The sequence below is a fragment of the Rutilus rutilus genome (genome assembly GCF_951802725.1).
Source record: "Rutilus rutilus genome assembly, chromosome: 19".
Classification (NCBI taxonomy): Eukaryota; Metazoa; Chordata; class Actinopteri; order Cypriniformes; family Leuciscidae; genus Rutilus; species Rutilus rutilus.
The window spans coordinates 28,781,493-28,804,225 of NC_140232.1; the positions used below are offsets into that span (position 1 = coordinate 28,781,493).

At 37.7% G+C, this 22,733-nt stretch overlaps 1 protein-coding gene across 5 annotated transcripts in view; it reads left to right on the plus strand.

Moving 5' to 3' along the window:
• Positions 1 to 22,733, plus strand: part of dab2ipa (DAB2 interacting protein a) — a 106,014-nt gene that overhangs the window by 14,045 nt on the left and 69,236 nt on the right. For 4 of the 5 annotated variants that reach the window (XM_084390072.1, XM_084390070.1, XM_084390075.1 and 1 more), the window contains one exon: positions 22,504 to 22,610. In XM_084390072.1, coding sequence (XP_084246198.1) covers positions 22,504 to 22,610 — 107 coding nt within the window. Of the gene's footprint in view, positions 1 to 12,198; positions 12,447 to 22,503; positions 22,611 to 22,733 lie in introns of those variants that run through there. The other variant, XM_084390073.1, reaches the window with a different exon arrangement.

The following is a 22,733-nucleotide window of genomic DNA, read 5'->3' on the forward strand; positions in this document are numbered from 1 at the left end:
CAAACAAGACTTTTCTTGTGCAAAGTTAAATATAGGCTTGCCCTGGCCTTGAGCATTCTGGGAGATTTGCTCTGTGTATCTTGCAAAACTTGTGTAGATGGTACCAGGAAACCGGTATTATAACATAAGTGCTGTTATTATAAGACGACTTGTTTTTGCGTAATAGAAAAATCGTAGTCATAGCTATTTTGTTTGAGATTAGTTTTCATAGTTTGCTGGCACTCATTGGTACAGAGTACCATCAATTATGCGCTATCACTACCAGGAATTGTTTTTTGCATATATCAGCCTCTTTTGTAATCTCTTCCATCTCTGCCTTCTCTGCCATCTCTTATGACACTCTCACTAGACAAAGGCTGTTAGTCACACAAGCCAACAATTTGGCTATGACATTAAATTTCCATATTGTGGAACAAGTCCAAGACTGGTCGAATCCGGCCAAGACTGGTCAAAACGCCATTTGACCAACATTTACTCTTGAATTTGCATTAGCTGGACCAAAATGCAGTTTTCTGACTAATTTTCCTAACTAAAGCAGCACAATTTAGGAAAAGATTGAGATCAGAATGTATTCCTTATTTAAAAATTTTATTTAAATGTAACTTTGACAAAGAATTAAACAAATGTTGGTCTTTCCCCAGTCAAGTAAATATTAGCTAGTCCAGATTCTATTTACAATATGTATGTATGTAAGTATGTATGTATGTCATTTATATAAATATATATATATTATATATTACTTCTATCAGGAATTAACTAAAATTATGATGCAGGCCTTGCTGTTTTATAATCTGCTGATAAACAAATGGCTATTTTATATTTTTCCACTGTTATCTCTCTCTCTCTCTCTCTCTCTCTCTCTCTCTCTCTCTCTCTCTCTCTCTCTCATAATTTACAACTAAATTATGATATAATATTAATATATTTATATATGTAATATTTATAAAAATCAATAGAAATGTTATTTATTGATTGTATTTTAGTTCAATCAGCAATTAACCTTTATTTATATTTATATATATATATATCTACATATATATTTGTATGCACACACACACACACACACACACACACACACACACATATATATATATATATATATATATATATATAAGTGTGTGTGTGTAATTTTTTTTTTCACATTTTATATAAATAAAATATTTGTCATTTATTTATATAAAATCTATAATGATTTTTATATAAATTCATAAGATGTATAAATTGTATTCCCATACATTTTATATAACATCTCATGTTTGTCAGTTCTCATGTTAATCACAAGGATTGCAGACTTACTGTGATTAATCTGAACGCAATTTGTATTCAACAATTTGAATCTCAGTTCTTAAATCGTGACTTACTGCCAATGGCAGAGAAGAACTGGGTCTGTTTATTGCGGGGGTTTAATGGAGACCCTGGCAGAGACTGCGGATATGTTGGAACAAGCAGGTGTTTGGCATATTTTATCCATGGCTCTTTGATGGCATGGAGTCCATTGTGCTAGACATTCATTAACATACCAAAGCAAAAGAGAAATGCCAAAGTCCAGTTAATCAACTGAGCAATGCAGCCGAGATGTTCTGCAGGATGCGTATCGGAAGCTGAGCACAGATATTTGACAATATTTTGACTGCTACAGTGGAATTGCTCGTCTGAAAATGCAGCCTCATCCACTATCCAGGGGTTATAAATACCTCTCATGGCCCATTTTATAGATCATAATTTAGAGTGCTCACGTTCAGCATAACTTGCCCTGGTTGCCCCAGGGAAAAGCCCCCTGTAGACACAAGTGGACCACTTATGTACCTCTTTGATGTATTTCCTGTTTGAAGTAACATCACACCTGAGCTTAATGTAATAGCACTGCTTTTATTTAAGATTGTGCATGTGCCCACCAGCATGATGATGATAGGCTCTCCGGTTTTAGATTAGACTGAAGGACAGCAGACAGCATGCCAGAAAGTGCTGAGATTCTTGAGGAGTGTATTCTGCTCTGGCCTTGACAGTAATACATTTAGTTCTCAGGGCTATATGAGAGTCCATATGCGACACTAGCAGTTGGTAAGCAGAAACTAGTCTTCAGTCAAACTATATTTGATGCTATCTTTGTATATTCCTGTCGATTAGCAGCATTCAGGGAGTTTTTGGGTAACCTCACATTATTTTTACACATTCATTTGGTGATGCTATAGTGTAGAAATTACACACTTTTTTAAAGTGTAGTGATGTTGGAAGATCTTGAGTCTACAATATAACATTATAATGGCAATTTTGGTTGCATTGCGATGTACTCGAGTTCACTGGAAAACTAACATTCAATATTTTAAATGAAATTTGTCTTAGTGAGGTCTAATATTTGGACCCCAACATTCTTTGAAATATCTTCTTTTGTGTTCTGCTGAAGAAATTCATACAGGTTTGGAATGGGATACGGGGTGAGTAAATGATGACAGATTTTTTGGTGAATGTGCCTTTAAGGCTTTCTACTAGGTCAGATAAGTAATATGCCAGAAACAATCAAGTGGGTGGTCTGTTGATGTGCTTACACCTTTTTATATTTGAGGCAAAACGTGTTTTAAACCATCAATACAAAATTGAGTAGTTGCAACACAGAAATCTTGATTATCACAGGGGATAAAACCCTTTGAGAACATCTGTCTTGCGTATGATTAAGGTTTTCTGAACATGTAGAATAAACTAGATTGAAATGGGGTCAAACCAGAAATGTGCTACATGTGAGATCCCACAAGTTCAAGAGATCGTTGCTGGAACTGAACCTGAAAGAAAATTACTTCAAGTGCAAACAAATCAGAACAACATGTTTGCTGGTCTTTTCTTCAGCAGCCATTAGTGTAGTTGTGTTGTTCTTCTCTGTAATTGAAATAATTGCAAAAATGGAGGAAACAATTCCTCCAGCATGGGGAAAACAATTGTGGCCGTGCCCGTGATTGTATTGAACATGAGATTAGTTTGGGTCTTAATGCATTTTTGAATCCTGTGCCAAAAATCATTTTATCTGCTTTATGTGCTTGAAGGGGTGGAAATTAACCAGTTGTTTGCTGGTTCCTTAAAAAGAGTTACTTCACCTAATTAAAATTTGTTCATAATTTACTCGAACCGTGTGACGTTCTTACCTCAGTGTAACACACACACACACACACAAAAAAGTAGTCCCACTACTAAAGTCACACTTTAGATTAAGGTCCAATTCTCACTATTAACTAAACATTAACTATGACTTTTGCCTCAATAAATTCCTAATTACTGCTTATTAATAGTTAGTAAGGTAGTTGTTAAGTTTAGGTATTGGGCAGGATTAAGGGATGTTGAATATGGTCTTGCAGAATAAGATATTAATATGTGCTTTATAAGTACTAATAAACAGCCAATATCCTAGTAATATGCATGCTAATAAGCAACTAGTTAATAGTGAGAATTGGACCCTAAACTAAAGTGCTACTAAAATATTTTACAGTGTCTGAGCTGCTCTTCATCATGCATTGAAAATGAAGTTGCATGGACCATTTGATACTTTTATAGTGCATTTTTTTAGTGTAACAGCTATTTTACTTTCATTGCATGTAAAAGAGAAAAAAACAAAATAATGAAAGAATCTTCTTTCAATTGAACAACTGATGGAATGTGTTTATCCATTTCTAAATCTCACACAAGGGCTTCTATAAACTGCATTGTCTTCTCAGGGATTGTGTAATTTCTTGAGATAAATGAACAGCAGATATGTGACTCTTGCCCATATAAACAGAGATGGAACGTGTGAAATCCCTGAGGCTGTTACTGCTGGTGCTGGTGATGGTTCAAACTGCTGGTTTTTATTCTGGGAAGAGATTCATGAGCTTGTTTGACTGTTGCTGCAGGAAATGCGGCGTGACTGCCTGGGATTCAGGGAGCTTGATGTTAATGGTGTCTGGTGGCCAAGGGCCTCTTGCTTTCCAGGGGACGGCCAGATGATGTAAGAGTGGTGGAGCGCTTACAAGTGGCAAATACCCAAGAGCATCAGTAAACTACTAGGCCCCATGTAACTCAGTGATTGAAGTCCTGTCTCAGAGATTATGATGCAAGTTGAATGCATAGTTATTTGGTGCTCTGTCAACACTTTCTTGTAAGTTGGAGACTTGGAGTGCTATAATAATAAGCTCCTAATGTAGGATGATACGCCATTTGCTGGTAATGTACTTCAGTGTTTGGTTTTGTTTAGTAATTTTTATTGTAAAGTGTAAAATTAGTGGTGTGTAACAGACCTCTGAAATAAGGAGGCAAAGTTTCCTCTCTGCTGTTTGTTTTTTTCCTTCTCCAATGTAAAATGTGCATTCCAGTTCCATATGAACACCCATTTGAGTGGGTGATTTGTTTACTTTGTAATTAGTCAGTCTGTTTCCACCAGTTTCACCCATTCAGGTCAATTTGCAGACTGATCATGATAGGCAGGCAGTAGTGCATTGACAGGGTAATAAACCAACCACAGCACGACTGGAAGCATTGCCTCTTTTCATCTGTATTTTGCAATTTCTCTCCTCATATTCATGCTGGAGAATCTCTTTGAGAACACAGTGAGCTCAAAGGAAGGGGAAAAATAGCCACTGCCTCCTGAAAATTGGTCTGAGTTTACTTTGTTAAAAAGATACACTATAGAGCTCATGAACCTGCATTCAAAAGTTTGAACACAGCTACCTATTCTTTATCATTATAAGATTCTCTATCTTTTAGAAATGTGAATTATGTTGTGACTAAAAATGTTAAACAAATCGAATCTTATATTTGAGCTCTCTTTACTAACTTCATGAAGTGCCATGATTCCTTCCATCCATCCATCCATCCATCCATCCATCCATCCATCCATCCATCCATCCATCCATCCATCCATCCATCCATCCATCCATCCATCCATCCATCCATCCATCCATCCATCCATCCATCCATCCATCCATCCATCCATCCATCCATCCATCCATCCATCCATCCATCCATCCATCCATCCATCCATCCATCCATCCATCCATCCGTATGTTCTGTATGTTCCTTGCTTCCTAGCTTCTCTCCAGAGCTGCATAATAACTGCCATGTACAGCTCATGTGAGAGTTTTTTAATGATTGCCAAAATAACATAAATAGTTCTCACACTGCCAAACAACAATGCGAATGGAGTATCTTCAGACTCTCAAGTTGAAAGGACTAAATTTAACTGAAAATGTTTCTTACCAAACTTGGCATTATTGCAATAATTGCACAATCATTTAGACTCATTCTAAGTCTCATTCAAAGCAATAAACAGTCTAGGCCAGTGTGTCCAGAACACTGTTTCTTTGGCAGACTTCATCTCACTTAATGTGTTTGTTCTCCTAGTTTTTCATTGCTTCATTAATTCACATTGTCACATCATCACAGAAAGAATGTCATTATGGGTGTTCATTGGTTGATGGTTTGGCAGTTGGAGTCCATTCTGGCAAAAACTTGAAATATAAAACTCCAAACAGCAGCAAAAAAATCAAGGATCTTTCTGTACTACTACCCAAGCACCTAATGTACCTTTCAGTGAACTCTGAACACTCACGAAGGCTTAACTCTAACTCTGATATTACATCTAAAGTGACTATGAGCATTTGTATTTCATAAAACAATGCCCAAAGAGCTGTTCGTCTATTGCACATCAACCGAAAAGAAATGTGGTTTCAGAGGAAGAGCAAATTATTGCATATTTTGTCTCAGATGTTGCCATTTTGTGGTGTTGAGCTGTGGCCGTCGTGAGTTCCTGTCCGTAGCTTGAGGTCCTTCCGATTGTCCTCATTCTGTGGTCTCAGTGTGGGAGCTGTGGTTTGTCTCGGTTTGTTCCATCACTCCGGCAGACATTGTTTGTTTGAATATTTTACTTTCCCACTTGTACTTTTCTGTTTGCACTTGTGGATCGCACACACATTGATTCATACAATTACTTTCTGCTGTCAGATCTATCTGTTTGTCTGTCTGTCTGTTTGTCTGTCTGTCTGTCTGTTTGTCTGTCTGTCTGTCTGTCTGTCTGTTGTTATGTCTGTCTGTCTGTCTTGTCTGTCTGTCTGTCTGTCTGTCTGTTGTTATGTCTGTCTATCTGTTTGTCTGTCTGTCTGTTGTTATGTCTGTCTGTCAAAAGTCTAATATCCATCTATCTGTATTATTTTTTACTGTCTATCTGTGTGTGTGTGTGTGTCTGTATATCATTCTATTTGGCAATCTTAAAGTTTAATATCCATCTATCTGTATTACTTGTCTTATCTGTTTGTCGGTCTATCCGACTGTCTGTCTGTCGTTCGTTTGTTCTGTCTGTCTGAATATTGCTAAATCTGTCTGTCTGTCTGTTGTTCTGTCTATCTGTCAATCTTAACGTTTAATATTCATCTATCTGTATTATTTTGACTGTCTTTAATTGATGATTGAGGGAATGCTCTAATGGTACTGCATCCAGCTCTTTTTTTTTATTACCACTTTGGTCCAGAGGGGGGCACTGGATGTAAACATTTTTCCCTTCAAATGTGCAGTCTCTGAAGCAGGCCCGAGGGCAGAGAACTGAAGTCATGTCTTGATTGCATTTACCGGCTGCACACTGGTCAGTCGGCTCCCTGAAGTCAGTCTGATATTTACAGCAGTGTACTTCCAGCGCTCTGAGGCTGAATAGCTGTTTAGTGTGCAAGCTGATATGTAGGCCTATACCTCAGGTTAGTAATAGGTTAGTGCCTATTAAAGGGCTAGCAGAGTAGAGGTAAAGATTTAGGAGTGTGGTGAAAGCAGGAATCATGGAAAGAAGTAATTGTTTGATTAATTTGGTCAAGGTGATTTACATAAAACTGGACACTTTACTCCCAGTTCCTTCTGTTTTATGGCCTCCACTTTAAGTCATTTTGAAATCAAAATTTACTCTGATTGCTTTGTTAAATAGTGTTACTTGTCTTAGTATGCATAATTCATTAGAGCATGTTATTCTAAAAAAAAAATAAAAAAAAAAATTTGTTTTCATAATTAATATTTTAAATTTAACGGGTATCAACCTGGAAATAGAAGGAAAATGTAGAATTGTGATTTCCTCTAGGTCTACAAATATTTGTAGAATACTGTCTTAAAACGTCATGTAGTATGAGGTTTTCTAGATATGCTCAGCCTAAAACAATGATCTCTATTAATTCGTGTTTTTAATAATTTGTATCAAGTAATCACAGATAACTGGAAAAGGTGTGGAAACCCTGACTGTAGCTTTCTTGACTTCTTCTTGTTGACATAACCACACTGCAAAAAATCTCATTTTTTGTATGTATTTTGTCTAATTTTCCAGTTAAAATAACTAAAAATCCTTAAAGGGGTACCTTGTACTTTTCTGTTTGCACTTGTGGATCGCACACACATTGATTCATACAATTACTTTCTGCTGTCAGATCTATCTGTCTGTCTGTTTGTGTCTGTCTGTCTGTCTGTCTGTCGTTATGTCTGTCTGTCTGTCGTTATGTCTGTCTGTCTGTCTGTCTGTCTGTCTGTCTGTCTGTCTGTCTGTTTGTCTGTTTGTCTGTCTGTCTGTCTGTCTGTTTGTCTGTCTGTCTGTCGTTATGTCTGTCTGTCTGTCTGTCTGTCGTTATGTCTGTCTGTCTGTTTGTCTGTCTGTCTGTCTGTCTGTCTGTCTGTCGTTATGTCTGTCTGTCTGTCTGTTTGTCTGTCTGTCTGTCGTTATGTCTGTCTGTCTGTTTGTCTGTCTGTCTGTCGTTATGTCTGTCTGTCTGTCTGTCTGTCTGTTTGTTTGTCTGTCTGTCTGTCTTTCTGTTATTATGTCCGTCTGTCTGTCTGTCGTTATGTCTGTCTGTCGTTATGTCTGTCTTGTCTGTCTGTCGTTATGTCTGTCTTGTCTGTCTGTCTATTGTTATGTCTGTATGTCTGTCTAAATAATGCTATATCTGTCTGTCTGTCGTTATGTCTGTCTGTCTGTCATTATGTCTGTCTGTCTGTCGTTCTTTCTGTCTGTCTGTCGTTCTTTCTGTCTGTCTGTCTGTCTGTCTGTCTGTCTGTCTGTCGTTCTTTCTGTCTGTCTGTCTGTCGTTATGTCTGTCGTTATGTCTGTCTTGTCTGTCTGTCTGTCTGTCTGTCTGTCTTGTCTGTCGTTATGTCTGTCTGTCGTTATGTCTGTCTTGTCTGTCTGTCTATTGTTATGTCTGTATGTCTGTCTAAATAATGCTATATCTGTCTGTCTGTCGTTATGTCTGTCTGTCTGTCTGTCGTTATGTCTGTATGTCTGTCTAAATAATGCTATATCTGTCTGTCTGTCGTTATGTCTATCTGTCTGTCGTTATGTCTATCTGTCTGTCGTTATGTCTATCTGTCTGTCGTTATGTCTATCTGTCTGTCGTTATGTCTGTCTGTCTGTTGTTATGTCTGTCTGTCTGTCTGTCATTATTTCTGTCTGTCGTTATGTCTGTCTGTCTGTCTGTCTGTGTCTGTCTATCGTTGTCTGTCTATCGTTATGTCTGTATGTCTGTCTGTCTGTGTCTGTCTATCGTTGTCTGTCTATCGTTATGTCTGTATGTCTGTCTAAATAATGCTATATCTGTCTCTGTCGTTATGTCTGTCTGTCTGTCTGTCTGTGTCTGTCTATCGTTATGTCCGTATGTCTGTCTAAATAATGCTATATCTGTCTGTCTGTCGTTATGTCTGTCTGTTTGTCTATCATAATATTTCTCTGTCTATCCTTGTGTTTATTCCTTATGTCTGTCTATCTGTCTGTTGTTATGTCTGTCTGTCAAAAGTCTAATATCCATCTATCTGTATTATTTTTTACTGTCTATCTGTGTGTGTCTGTATATCATTCTATTTGGCAATCTTAAAGTTTAAAATAAGATTCACCCTATTAGTTATTAGTTCACCCTAAAATATAAATTAAAGTAACCATTTACTCAACTTTGTGTTATTCTAATAGTGTATGCCCTTCTTTCTTTTTCGGACCACAAAAGGAGAATGTTTAGAAAACGTCCCGCTCGTGCTTGTCCATATAATGTGAACAGGGACCAGCATCAAAGCAGCAAAAGTATTACAGAATGGTCCCATGGTACTCGTGTCGTATATTGCAAGTTAAAACCAAATTAAATACTCATCAACACTCATAATTTTTTGGAGTACAAGATTGCATGGGCAGGGCAAAATATTAATACAAATATAACAGCTAACTTTCACGATCCAATCCAATCCTAATGGTTACAATCACACCCTGTCCTACGTTAATTCCTCCTGATGAATCTTGGCGGGATTACGTCATTACGTGCGTGATCTCTTAATTGTCTCATGTTGTAAGAGGACTTATTATGTATGGGGGATCATTTTTGTCTTTTTTCATTTTTGTCTCAAGTGACAAATTAGAACCATAAGACAAATTTACACTGACAAATGACAGTGACTTGGCTAATGAATGTCATGACTCATATTTCAAGACGTTGTGACGTTATGTGTTTTTGACGGTTACCAAAAGTTTGGTTCCACTGTTTCTGTTTGCTTTTATATCTCTGGAGAGATAAACGTTTCATTTGATGTCTTCATGCAAAGCAGGCAGCATCAGTACACAGAGGCGTCCATCACTCAGACACAGCTCAACTTAATGGCCCTCCTCTATATTCTCCTTTAGCTTGACTCCGAGTCTCAGGTGGCATGTAGCAACTGCACTATGGGTAATAATATCAGACCTCTTATTACCCACATTTATTCCAGTGCAGAGCTCTTCTGAGAAGCCGAGCAGACAGATTTACGCCAGCCTCTCCATCTCATCCTCTCATCCTCTCTTGATGAGAAAGTTCACACCGAGGTCGAGTGTCTGAGCGTCAGGAGAGAATGAAAGTGGCTCCTGCCGCCTCCCCCGGCTCCTTCCATTACTCACCAACCCTCCTACAAAGACCCAGAATGCAACAGACCCGATCTCTTCCCTCTCACTGGAGAAATATTCTGTCACTGAGCTGCCAAGACATCAACCCCCCCATCCATTAGCTCCCACTCAACGAGAGACGCTTCGGATCAAGACTCTTACTCTCTTTAGCACTTCTGCTATTCAATTATTCCCTCTAATCTTTTAACTTTGTAGTTCTAATTATGTCTGCTCTCGAAGTTCGGAGAAGCACTGACGACGGCAGGTAATGCTGATCTGCAACTCTTTAGCTTGTCATTTTACTGTTAGAGTTAAGAAAGTTTGAGTAATGTTTTAAAGGGATAGTTCACCCAAAAATGTCATTATTTACTCACCCTCATGTTGTTTCAAACCTGTATGACATTTGTGCTGTGTTCACAAAACTCTTTTTCTTGGCTGTCAAGCTACAAAAAGGACAAAAAACATTGTAAGGACTCTTGTGAGGCCATATGATAACTTTGCACCCATTCGCCCTCCACTTATTTGGCCTTAAGTTACAAACCAATGCTGGTTGATGCCGTTGATATTAATCTCTGCATCTGTGACATTTGAGAGGTACATTATGCAATTGTTATTGCATAAGGACTTAAATTTCTGTCTTTTCTTTACACAAAGCTATCAAAAGACTTAGAACATAGTGAGCGAGTCGTTTATAGTCTCTTTTGTAGAGCTTGACAGCTCATGATCACTATTGTATATGCTTTTGTTGCATAGAAGAAAGCAGTGTGACAAGTAAGGAAGTCATACAGGTTTGGAACAACATAAGTGTAAGTATTATGACAACTTTCCTTTTATCCAGGAATTTGAAGAAAAAAAAAGTAAACAAAAATTTGTTTCAACAAAAATATTAAGAAGCAATACTGTTTTCAACATTGATAAGAATTCTTTCTTGAGCAGCAGATAAGCATATTAGAATGATTTCTGAAGGATCATGCGACACTGAAGAATGGATTAATGATGCTGAAAATTCAGCTTTCCCATCACAGGTATAAATGACTTTTTAGAATATATTCAAATAGAAATCATTTATTTGAAATTGTAATAGTATTTCACAATATTACTGTTTTTACTATATCATATAAATGCAGTCTTGGTGAGCATAAGATACTTCTTTCAAAAACATGTAAAAAATATTCTGCCTAGATATAAAAATAAACAGCATGGTGGTTTGTTATATGTACAGTATTGCATCAATCAGTTACCTTTATTGTGATGGGTGCATATAAATCACTTTTAAAAAATAGTTTCCGTCTCTGTTTGAGAGGTTATTGACATTTGGTTCTCAGAAACAAGGATTTCATCAGGAAGGTGAGATGTTCTTGTGTGGCTCGTAAATCTCATTATATCACAGGCTAGTGTTGTCGTAGAGGTCAGGGGGTCAAATGCCTTGTCAGAGCACTGCAAACATGTTAACAGATTGGATTTTTAACTGAGGGTGTGTGAAGGGACAAACCTCCTGTTCGGTTTTGTCAGCCTGTATGCAGAATTCCTTATAGCTGAGTATAAGCTATAATACATTTATTTAGAACAATAATGGGAAAAAATTTGAACTACTTAGTGTGCATATCTGTCAAGCTACAAAAAGGACATAAAACCACCATACATTTACCATGAAAGTGCTCCCAAATCAGTTTTGTGTAAGACCAAAATGTAAGTTATCTGTTTCTTTTAATGCACAGATAACAACTGTAATGTATAGTTTTAAAGCACGCACAAATTTTGACACATTTTTAGTCACTAGTTTCTGTACTCATCGGTGTATAGCGAGCACACCTGTTACTAAGATTAATAAATGCTTTAGAAATATTTTACATGATTAGTTCATGGTAACTAATGTAGTTAACTAATGTAAATAAATGAATCCTTATTGTAAACGGTTAACTTGTTTTTTTTATGCTGTTTTAGGTCATTTTTTGGAGCTTGACTGATGTGTCAATATGCACTTTTAGTTGAAAAGAGCTCCAAGAAATGTCAACTCAATCAAAAATGTCTCTATTGGAGTTTCACAGAAAACTACAACATACAGGTTTGGAAGAATGTGAGGGCGAGTAAACAGAATTTTCACCTTTGGGTGAACTATCCCTGTAATTTACTATATGCACTCAATATAAAAAAAATTTTGAGCTGCTCAAGGCATGTTTGCACTGTAATTTACACCTCACTGTAGTTTTCATTCCTAAATCACAGAAGTTATTTGTGGGGCGGAGTTGGCAGCCCCCTTCTTTTTCCCCTTTTCTCTCGAAACTCTCCACCATGTCATTTCAAGAGCAGTCCTGACTTGCAGAATCAGATGCAGTAATCTGTAGAGCATGCAAACTCTACTGGCTGTGATTCAGTTCAACAGGAGCTTTTGAAGTGAAGACTTCCAGCAGTTTCTGAAGTCAATCGTTCTGAAGGCCGTGAGACGCAGAGAGCATGTCAGGGGCAGTGAGGAGAATTCTGGGGAGGAGGTGGTACTACTACAGACTTCTGGGCCGGTCCAGGCATAGACAGCATGTTCTGTCACGGAGACGCTGCCGCACTGCTATCAAGGGTGATTTCATCTTTCTCTGTCTATCTTGGATAAAAAGAGTACTTTGCTGGGGTTACAGAGGGTGCCATTGTACTCTTATGCATTCGTGACATTTTTCATTTTCTGATCATATTGACTTAATATCCATCGTATAATAGAATTTGCCCTAGAGAGCGATGGAAATTTAAGTGCTCTGAGGAACTGACAGAAATGTTTGACTGATTATAGTTTTCAATCAGAATAGAGGTGCATTTGTGCGTTTGGTGTCTGATTAAAATGGTGCCCAGGTTTCAGATATTCCTCCTCTCTTTGATCTGTGCTTAAAGTTTTGGAGCATGTCGTGATACTTTTTGATTTTTAAATCAAGTGACTGTGCAGGCAACATTTGAGGGGACTAGGTTTTTTTATTTTTTTTTATAATCCATAAAAATGTCCTCTTTAGTAGGTCCTCAAATTGGCATGTAAAGTGTATTTGATAATAGCATTAATACACTTATAATAATAGCTAATGAGGCACACACTAATCAAATGTTGCTCAAATGTTTTATTAAACAGGAAGTTATGCAATTGACAAGACTGAATGCAAAAATAAAATTGAAAAGCATTTATTTCTTCTCGCAAACAATACAAAATACTGATAATGCTTAGAATTATTAAGATAATTTTTTTGTAGTTTAACAGCCAAATAATGGCTGGTTAATCAGTTGAAATATTGGTTTCACAAGAGCAAACCTTTCCTGGTCTTTGCTTTGAGGCTATAGTGGGAATATTGTCTTATTGAAAGTAATCATATGTTAAAGATATTATAGATAAGACTACAAGAATTGGTCTCCAGAAAGAACAGAGGGGATTATAAATTTCATCTGGTCTACATTGATGGGACATTGTGTGATTGTTGGATTATATTTTTTAGTTTAGCAACCGTTAAAAATAGTTGAGTCAGTGCTTTATCAGTGTTTCCAAACTCCTCCCTTTAGGACCAGCCACAAAATCAAAATTTTTCACAAAAAGTCACCAAATATGAAAACAAAGTACACACAGGTTTGCATATTTGTATATAAAAAAAAAAAAAAAAAATCCTCACATATTTAAAATTAGGTTTGTCACCTTAAGTGTGGCAAAATAAGGGACACCCATCTCTCCCTACTCGTCTGAATTGATGAGTGTTACTCTGAATCTTTTGGCCTTTAGAAGCACAGACTTGGCTATCACCGGCCGCATGCTAGTCAGACAGTTCACCGTGAGCAGATGAAAATGCTTTTCGGAAAACTGTGCAGTTCGCTATATATATTCTTCTTTAGTTTCTGGACAGACCCAATTATATATTTTTTCCCATTCAGCTCTTTATTTGGAGAGTCTCTTGCTTTAGGTTAATTCACCCTAAAATGAAAATTAAGTAATCATTTACTCACCCTGCTGTTGTTCTAATACCGTATCCCCCTCTTGAATGACAAAAAGAGAATTTGAAAAAAAGTCCCGCTCGTGCTCGTCCACATAATGGCAGTGAACAGCAACCAGCATCAAGCTTTTTTTTTAAAAAAGGAAACAAAAAAGTATCACAGAATGGTTTTATGCTACACATGCTATATATTACAAGTGTTCTGGGGGTATACAATAGGTTTTGGTGAAAAACAAACTGAAATTGAATGTATTATTTAACAAAACTCCTGACCTTGGCTGTTGGTCTTCTGTGCATGGTGCGCGCGTTCATGTGACTCTATTAGTGTGTCAGTTTACACATCAAGACTAAGAAAAAACATGACATGTTTCCTTCCATATCCATGTTTTAAAAATGTTGATACTTGGAGCAAAAGTATTACTTTTAAATCACTTCACCTTCACTAAAGTTCTGCTGCTAAGAATATCTATACATTTTTGCTGTAACCCTTCAGCAGTATTTCACTCATAAACAAGTGTTTTTCCTTTTTTTCTTATGTTGAATCGAAACTTCCCAAATATACAGCCTCCAGGGGCCTTTTCTTCTTCCTGCACTGATTGAGCACAGATAAGTGTGTGTGTGTGTGTGTGTGTGTGTGTGTGTGTGTGTGTGTGTGTGTGTGTGTGTGTGTGTGTGTGTGTGTGTGTGTGTGGGTGTGTGTGTGTGTGTGTGTGTGTGTGTGGGTGTGTGGGTGTGTGGGTGGGTGGGTGGAAGAAGACAGCAAGAGGTTCAGAGAATACCGAGGAAACTGCCACCTCCAGGCTTCAGCATAACACTATTTCCATAAAAAATTTTTATTCCCAATTTCTCCTCTCTCCAAGACAATCAATTCCTCAGTGTATGCTAAGTATTAAACTTGCTTAACTTGATCCACGTGTGATTTCTAACCAATCCCATTGAGTAGAAGTAACTCCAATCAAGATGTCATAGACACTTTCAGGAATAATTTCTGAAAAACAAGACAAAATACTGATTAAGCAAATTATTAAATCAGTGGTTAAATCTGTGCTGAATTTCTTTTGAACTACTGTTCAGTAAATTCCTCTTTCTTTCATTCCATTTCAAATTGAATTGAATTAAATGGGAACCAATTCTACAATTCTGAATTTATCACAATCCTGGCAACCACCCATACACTAGCAACTTTTGTTTTTAAGAGAGCACCCTATCATTTAGTTTCTCTTCTTTCTTTTCAAAGAGTTATTAGTGCAGTCAGTATTTTTCTAATCTTTCAAGTATGCAGTAATAGAATAAAATGAAAACTTCAATATCTTGTGTATTCTTGTTTTACAAAGTGATGGCAGATATTTTACGTAGAAACGCTGCACTGTTCAAACTTTGCTCAAACTCTTGTGGTGGTGTAAGTTCAGACAGTTGATGAGATTGATAAAGGCCCGCTGAGATGAAAGGTTTTGTGGAGCTGGCGAATGTGAGCTGATGGCTGACGTGAACGATCTGCAATCTGTCAGGCCTTTAGCTGCAGTTCTCTATTTAAGACGAAAAAAATTTCTTTGATTTTGACATCCAGAGGCTTGAGAGACAGGTGCAGTCGAGAGTTTGGCTCTGTGTTGGTTTTCTAGAACAAATAGAGCAGACTTCTCAGTGATTGACACTTCAACACAAACGTCAAAGCAGCATTTACCATCCACTCTATGTGTTTCTGTACATGTCAAGGCATTAAATGCCTGGGTATACTTCATTTTCCGTGTTCCACGCCGTCTTGCACACAGTCATGTCCACATAACTTTCAAAGTATACTCTCAACCGCAGATGACCACGGATTGACATGTTCGACACATGCACAGTACAATTTCTTTTCTATACTCTACAAGATGTCAGAGGGCAGCAACGAGTCATGTGATTTATAGGACATGCGCTCGGAAGGATAGAAGAAGAAGAAAAGTAGCGGATCCACCATTGCATGCACAGTTTAGAACAAAATACAAAACAAATTGATGGATAATGATATGCTGCTTTGTTTACTGTTCTTGGAACAGTGTGTTGTTTTGTATCGCCCTTTCCGCACTCTTCTTCGACTACAGCACATTACATCACTGTGAGCCAGTTGCGGATGCAGAAAGTTGATGATTGGTGGGCCTCTAAAAGCTTGGGTGGGCCGGAATAATTCACATCAGTTTTTTCATGTTTTTGAAAGAAGTCTTGTATGCATTAAAGCTACAATATGTAAAAAAAAAATGTTTCTGCCGCTAGGGGTCGCTAACCTCTTACAATAACGTAGGTTGATGACGCAGTGATAAGCGGAATGATGGGACTTGCTGCCATGCTGATAGATCTAATAATGTTTTTGGATGAGTGAAAACATTCATGTTTTTTAACATGACTGTGGTATGAAGCAGGTCACGATTGCTAATGAGAGACAGATATCGCGAGTCCTGCGGATATAAAGGAATAAGGACATTTATTTCTATACCGAACTACCAGCAAGTGCTGAATTACTACTCACACAGGTCAGTTTATTTGACGAATTAAACTTGAGGTAACGCTACGCTATTTTATTTGCTCTAACGTTACACTATCATTCTAAACAGCATTTGAGTGCGTTTAAAGTTATACGGTAATGTTATTCTATGTGTTAGTTTGTTTGCTATATGAGACTAGCAGTGAGCTAGATCAACATTAGAATAACATACTGATCATATTCTAACATTTCATCATGTTGAGCTATATAACAATAATTTGTTTTATGTACATTTGCTCACCTGTCTAATAAAGTACATGCAAGAGCGGCGTCCCTGTCAAGTTGTGACTCGTGAAGCTCTGTCGAGTCCAAGTTAGCCGCGGACGTGGAGCTCTCGGCATCTCGAAAGCGCCACGCTGATATTGATTCTCGTTTTAGTTCTTTTGTCACAAAGTCTGCTTGCCATGGTCCATAATGTTTGAACGAAACAACAACAGCGTGCATTTAGACGTTACGCACTACGCAGTTGTCCACGTCTGTCGCCATGGTTACTATGGCAGTACAAGCGGAAACCAGGGATAACGCGGATATTACGTCATTGACAGGCGACAAGTGAACAGGGACGGGCACTTTTTAAAATTGTGAATTTCTCTGAATTTACAAATTCTTGGAAACGTTTAGTATAATGGAAGTACACAATTGAAATAAATATATAACACTGTGCAAGTTGTTTTTGGATATTTTGATACAAAATTCTTGCATATTGTACCTTTAAGTGCATTTGAAAGAAACATTGCTTGTAAAAACTTTAATTGGCTAAGTAGGCTATAATTTTAATGTAATCACATTCTGCTAAATAGTCTCGGGTATCAAAATCAATTATCTGTGTTGTCTATTCCTTTGACACGTCTTTAATGTCTTTCATAATCAGCGAGCAGTAGCTATACCTGCCAGTCACCTTACGTTACCCTGATACTGACCCTGCTGAAAATATCAGCGCAAGTTATTTAGCTTTTTATGTTATCGTCTTTGCTTTTAAACCTTGAGAAGAGCGTCGCTGCCAAATAAGTAAAAAAATATTGTGTCCCTGGCCTTCGTCTTACCAAACTGAAGGACCTGCAAAGACTCATCTCTTGCTGCGACAAGTCGAGCCAGACCTGAAGAAAGGAACGTGCATTTAGATTAAGAGTAAATGAGACAAGTCTGTGAGTTATAGCCTGCTTGAATGCTAAATGAGACCGTAGCACTTCTATGTAATTTCCTGGAATGACACAGTCCTCTGTGAGATCAGATGGAGGACGGTGGCACCCCGGTGAAGACGTCTCTTATACAGCTGGGCCATGCATCTTGTTCAGTGCAGATTAATAGGGCCGTTAGCACCACGCATTTCTGCTGTAATTCTCTGGCAAATGGCCCAACATCTGGGGCTGAACTGATTAACTTAAATGGAATTGTTGTTATATTGTTGGTTAATTTCAGTAGAGATTAATTGATTATTTCAAGAAAGTTACTGGGGCCACGATTTTCGTTAAACGGATGATCAAAATCACGAAAAATCCCATCGCCTTTCATTGAGGGTGTCGAGACTTACTACAACAAGACTTATTGAGTATTGAAGCTGTCTATCACTAGTAGAGAGCTTAATGACTATCATAGGGCAACATGCTAAAGCATGTTATCAACATGCTAATTCATGCTAGCAATATGTTAATCATGCTAAAAGCATTTTTACTACATGCTAATTCATGTTAGCAACCTGCTAAAACATACAGTATTAGCAATGTGTTAAAACATGCTAGCAACATTCTATTTCATGCTAACAATGTGTTAAAACATGCTAATTCATGTCAACAACATGTTAATTCATGCTTGCAATGTGCTATAACTGTTAATAAGCTAGCAGAATGTTAAGACATGCTTACAAGATGAAACATGCTAGGAAGCTTATAAATCTTTCAGACAAGGCTTTGTCAAGCCAACATAAAAGTTGGTCCCAATGAACTTTACTTTCTGGTTTACTTTTATTACTTTTTGTCCACTCTGAAATGGAAAGTATTTCCACAGCAACTCATACAGACAACTTCTGTTGTCTTGTCAGCATGTTTGCTCTGGACAAATATGCACAGAACGGTCAAGAGTTCAGACCCCCTGCTCGCAGGTCCGTGCCAGAGGAGGCTTTTCTTTGAGCCCCTTGTGTTGTCCTCAATATGAAAGCATTTTACTGTCTCCACTCTTCATAAACACTTGGCTCTTAGTGGAGGAATGTTGGAGCCGTCTCTTAATTGCTGTTTAATGTTTTTCCACTTGCGCTGCTTTTTATCCATCGTGATCAAGCAGCTTAATGATGAAAGAATAGCTGAACCAATTACCAGTTTGCAGGTTGGTAATGGCATTGTATTCATCATTCAGGGCAAAGAGTGCTTTCAGAGTTTTTCCGCCACAGCTGATGGAGAGCTGCTGAATGTTTTTGTTGTAGTTGTTATTCACGGTGACTTGACAACATAAAGTCCAAATTGAACCTGTTTATTTTCTTAATAAATATTCCTGGTCTTATGGTGTGCAATTCATCTGTGAATTTTAAGGAAAAAATAAATGTTTTCATAATTTTTGCAGGTGTAACTCTGCCACAAAGGAGCTTTTATGCTGCATGAACTGTTGAAAATAATAATAGGCTGTTATAGCTTAATGGAAAGAAAAGAAAAAAAAAGGTTAAAATGTACTGTGCAGCACAACAGAAGAAAATTGAAGAAGTTTGTCAAGCACCAGAAAAGACAATTAAAGGTGCATTGCGCAACTTTTCATGTTAAAAATACCCGTTTTCTAACCCATACATGCTTAAACAATTGCCTGATGGGCTGACTGAGCCCTTCTCTGATCACTGCGATTGCCTCTATAATCCTGTACAGTAAAATAAATAAGAGGGATTCGGGTCGGAATCTGAGACTGGGCGTGACGTCATGCGCGTTCACGGCACGCTCATATGTCTGGCAGGTTTGTGTATGCGCCGACGCCGCCATTCTCCGTAGAAAATGGATTCTAAGAGACCGGCTTGTAGTTCATTTCAAACACCAACGCAAACTCCACGTAAGATAAAAAAAAAAAGAGAACTTTTGTCTAGTGCAACCAAAAGGTCCAAATTGGAGTCAGACAGGCGTCGGGGTAAGACGAGAGTAAACATAGGGAAGGCTTTCAACAAATGGAGAGATCTCCGGTCTGCTCTAGGGCTCAAACGGGATCCTCAGTTGGCTTTTTTCTTGATAAAAAGGTAAGATATATCCCATTCTCTAATGTCTGATACGGCCAATAATGACAATAAATGACGATCCATAAAATGTGTAATGCTTTAGCGTAAGCTAGATAAATGTACAATCGGAATAGGTTTTACTAACTTACCATTGTCAGTGATCAGGTTCAGAATGATTGTGATATAAAATGCTGATATATAAGTTAGATACTTAGACACAAATTTTGAGCAAATTACTGCTTAATTACGATGTATTGCTATTGGAATATGCTACTTAGCTGATCAATAAAACAGGCTAAACCCCCGCAAATCTTCGGCGGATTAGCCTGTTTGGCTTTTATGGTAACGTCATAGTGCCACTTGATTGTTTATTACCTTGAGACATTTGGGTGTACTTTGTTGACCGACTGTGTATGGTATGGTATCATGATTACTATTTTGAGCTTTTACAAAGTTATAACTTATATTGTTCATGAACGTGTTTCCATAATAATAGTCATAAGTGGATACAGTAAACACATAACACAGTTCAACATGGAGATAGATGGGAATAAAAAACGAAGTTTTCTACTACCCCCATTTTTTCCCTCACACATAAGTGTGTTATTTACTCAATTGCCTTTCCTTTCACATATTTTAAATTACTTGCAGATTTAAAACTTTATTACCTCTGAAGACATTATGATTGTAAACAAAAGATTTGTGCGGCTGATGCTCCTTGGGTTATGACCAGCTCGAGCTCGTGCAAGCGTGCGTGTGCGTGTGGTCCGTGAGCGTGCACACCTCTGGTTGCAGTTTTGCTTGCCGCCAGAGGGGGCGTAGTTCTGCAAAAATGTCTGTATGACTGTCTGTGTGCTCAATTAATGTATATTTAAATAGTTAGAATAGTCAAATTTTCATATATTTTTACACAAATATTGTGGCTCACTAATAGACTTTATAATAAAAGGTTTCCATTAAACCCAGTGAATCTTAAGTGTTTCAAACATTAAAGTCAAAGATCATATGGTCTTGCTTTTATGATTAACATATTAATATGGATCAGGATGTTGTGATATCAACATAAGCAAGAGGAAGACGGCATTGAGATTTCTCTCTCATGCATTCCAATCTGTTCATCTCTCCAATGAAATTACTAACACACACACAGATGGAATCTTCATATGTCGATACCTACGCAGAGCTGTTAATCACTCTTCCTCCATGTTGTCAGATCATGTCTAGTTTTGCTCAGCCAATACTAAATGATGACTGAGGTGGCAATACAGATCCTTAGTTTGTTTAATATTGCGGAAAAATATTTAATATCACATAATTGTTTATGTTTATCTTTAGTAAACACAGTCCAGGTAACACCCAGTCAGTGAATTTAATACTCTTTGTACACTGTAAGAAGATTTCATAAAAAGCCTGTTACTTGGTTAACTGTTGGCTTGCCATATTTGGTTTAACATGCATGACACTTCACATGATTGTATTTTATATAAATAATTTTGTTTCTTGTCATTTTTGTTTTTCATTAGGGTGTTTTGTGTTACATTTTATGTTATTTACTTCATGTGTATTGCGTTATTTAAATGTCATGTGGATATAAAATCATTGTGTGACTTTCTATTGTATTATTATGGTATACCGGTACATTTTATGGTAAAAAAAAAGCAGCTTTTGGTAGTTCAAGTAGATATATTAACGATATACCACTTAATGAAATATATCCTGTAATACCGGCAGTATTTATTTCCATTCATTTCAGGTAACCACAGCTGCCAGATTTTTTTGCTGTAAATGTAACAGGATATTTTTTACAGTGTAGTATATGAGGCTTTCTTATTGTAATAACCAATTCAGGCACAGGAAAAGTGCTGTCAGAAATAGAAAAAAGAAGGCTTCCAGATCTTGTTAGTGACGAATCTTTCCAAGTACAAAACCAGCGAGGCAAAGAAGCCTTTCCTTCACTTTGTTTGGAGTTTGACATGATTCAGACTGTGCAAAGAGGGAGACAGTAGGATGAATTTCATAGATCTGTCTTTCAGGTTGGCTGCATTCGCTCTCTCATTTGTTTTCCACACAAACACTTGTTCCCTCCTTCCCTCCATCAATCGTGCAGACAGAGATGCAGGCGTGTGATGAATGGCAAGCGTCTGACAGGCTGATTCAGGCTGAGATTCAGCCATCTGGCCGTGCATGACCGAAACATGTGACTGACATAGTGACGCTACTACAGAAGCAGCATATCATAGAGTCTGGGTGGGCCTTTTGACTTGAGCCAATAAGCAAACTGCTAAAGCAGTCACATTGCACCAATACCACGCAGAAGACCACATAGCAATGCATTAAATGCACTCAAAACATCTTGAGAACTGCACAGCAACACCCTGGCAACCATCCAAAACATACTGGCAACTTATTTAGATCCTAGCAAGCACCAAGAACTCCTTAGCAACTGCATAGTAACATGCTAAATACACAAAGAACACCTTAGCAACTGCGCAGCAATGCATTGGCAGCTACCCACAAGAAATGAGCAGCACCATCCTGATCAAAAATAGTGTGCCAGCATAATCCATTGGAAAACGTCTGGCAAACAATGCCAAATAGCAGTCCTACAATTCCCACAGTTCCTTGCAGATGGAGCATTTGCATATATCTCCTCTCATTGGATTTTCTGAATACGGTGTTGAATAAGGTGTTTACATGCAATGCCTTAACAACCACCCAGAACATTTTAGCAATTGCATATTTTTTGACCAATAGGAAGCCTTAAGCAAGATTCTTTCCTGCTGTGCCCATTAACACTTTTTCATCTCTGTAGATCAAAAAGAAGAGCTGGTGATGAACAACTTTTTAATTTCTCACAGTACTGTTATTGATTTTTGATTGTTTCTAAGCTGTGTTCATTTGGTGGGTTCGCTTATTCTGGGTAAATCTGATCCTAGAATCAACACTCTCTTATTCCTTTCTCTCTGTCTCTTCTCAGAGTCACTCACTGACAGGGTGGGCCGGCGGCGCAGCATGCCTGGCAGTACGGTGGACAAAACGGTGGTCGCTATGGATGCAGATACATCAACACCTTTTAAAGTCACGGTACGCATTTATGACAGCACCACAGATTTAAAAAAAAATTGTGCATTAACAACCATAACATCTCTCTGAGGTTGGTGTTGTATCTCAAAATGTGTTTCAGTTTGACTATAGGTCATTCCTACT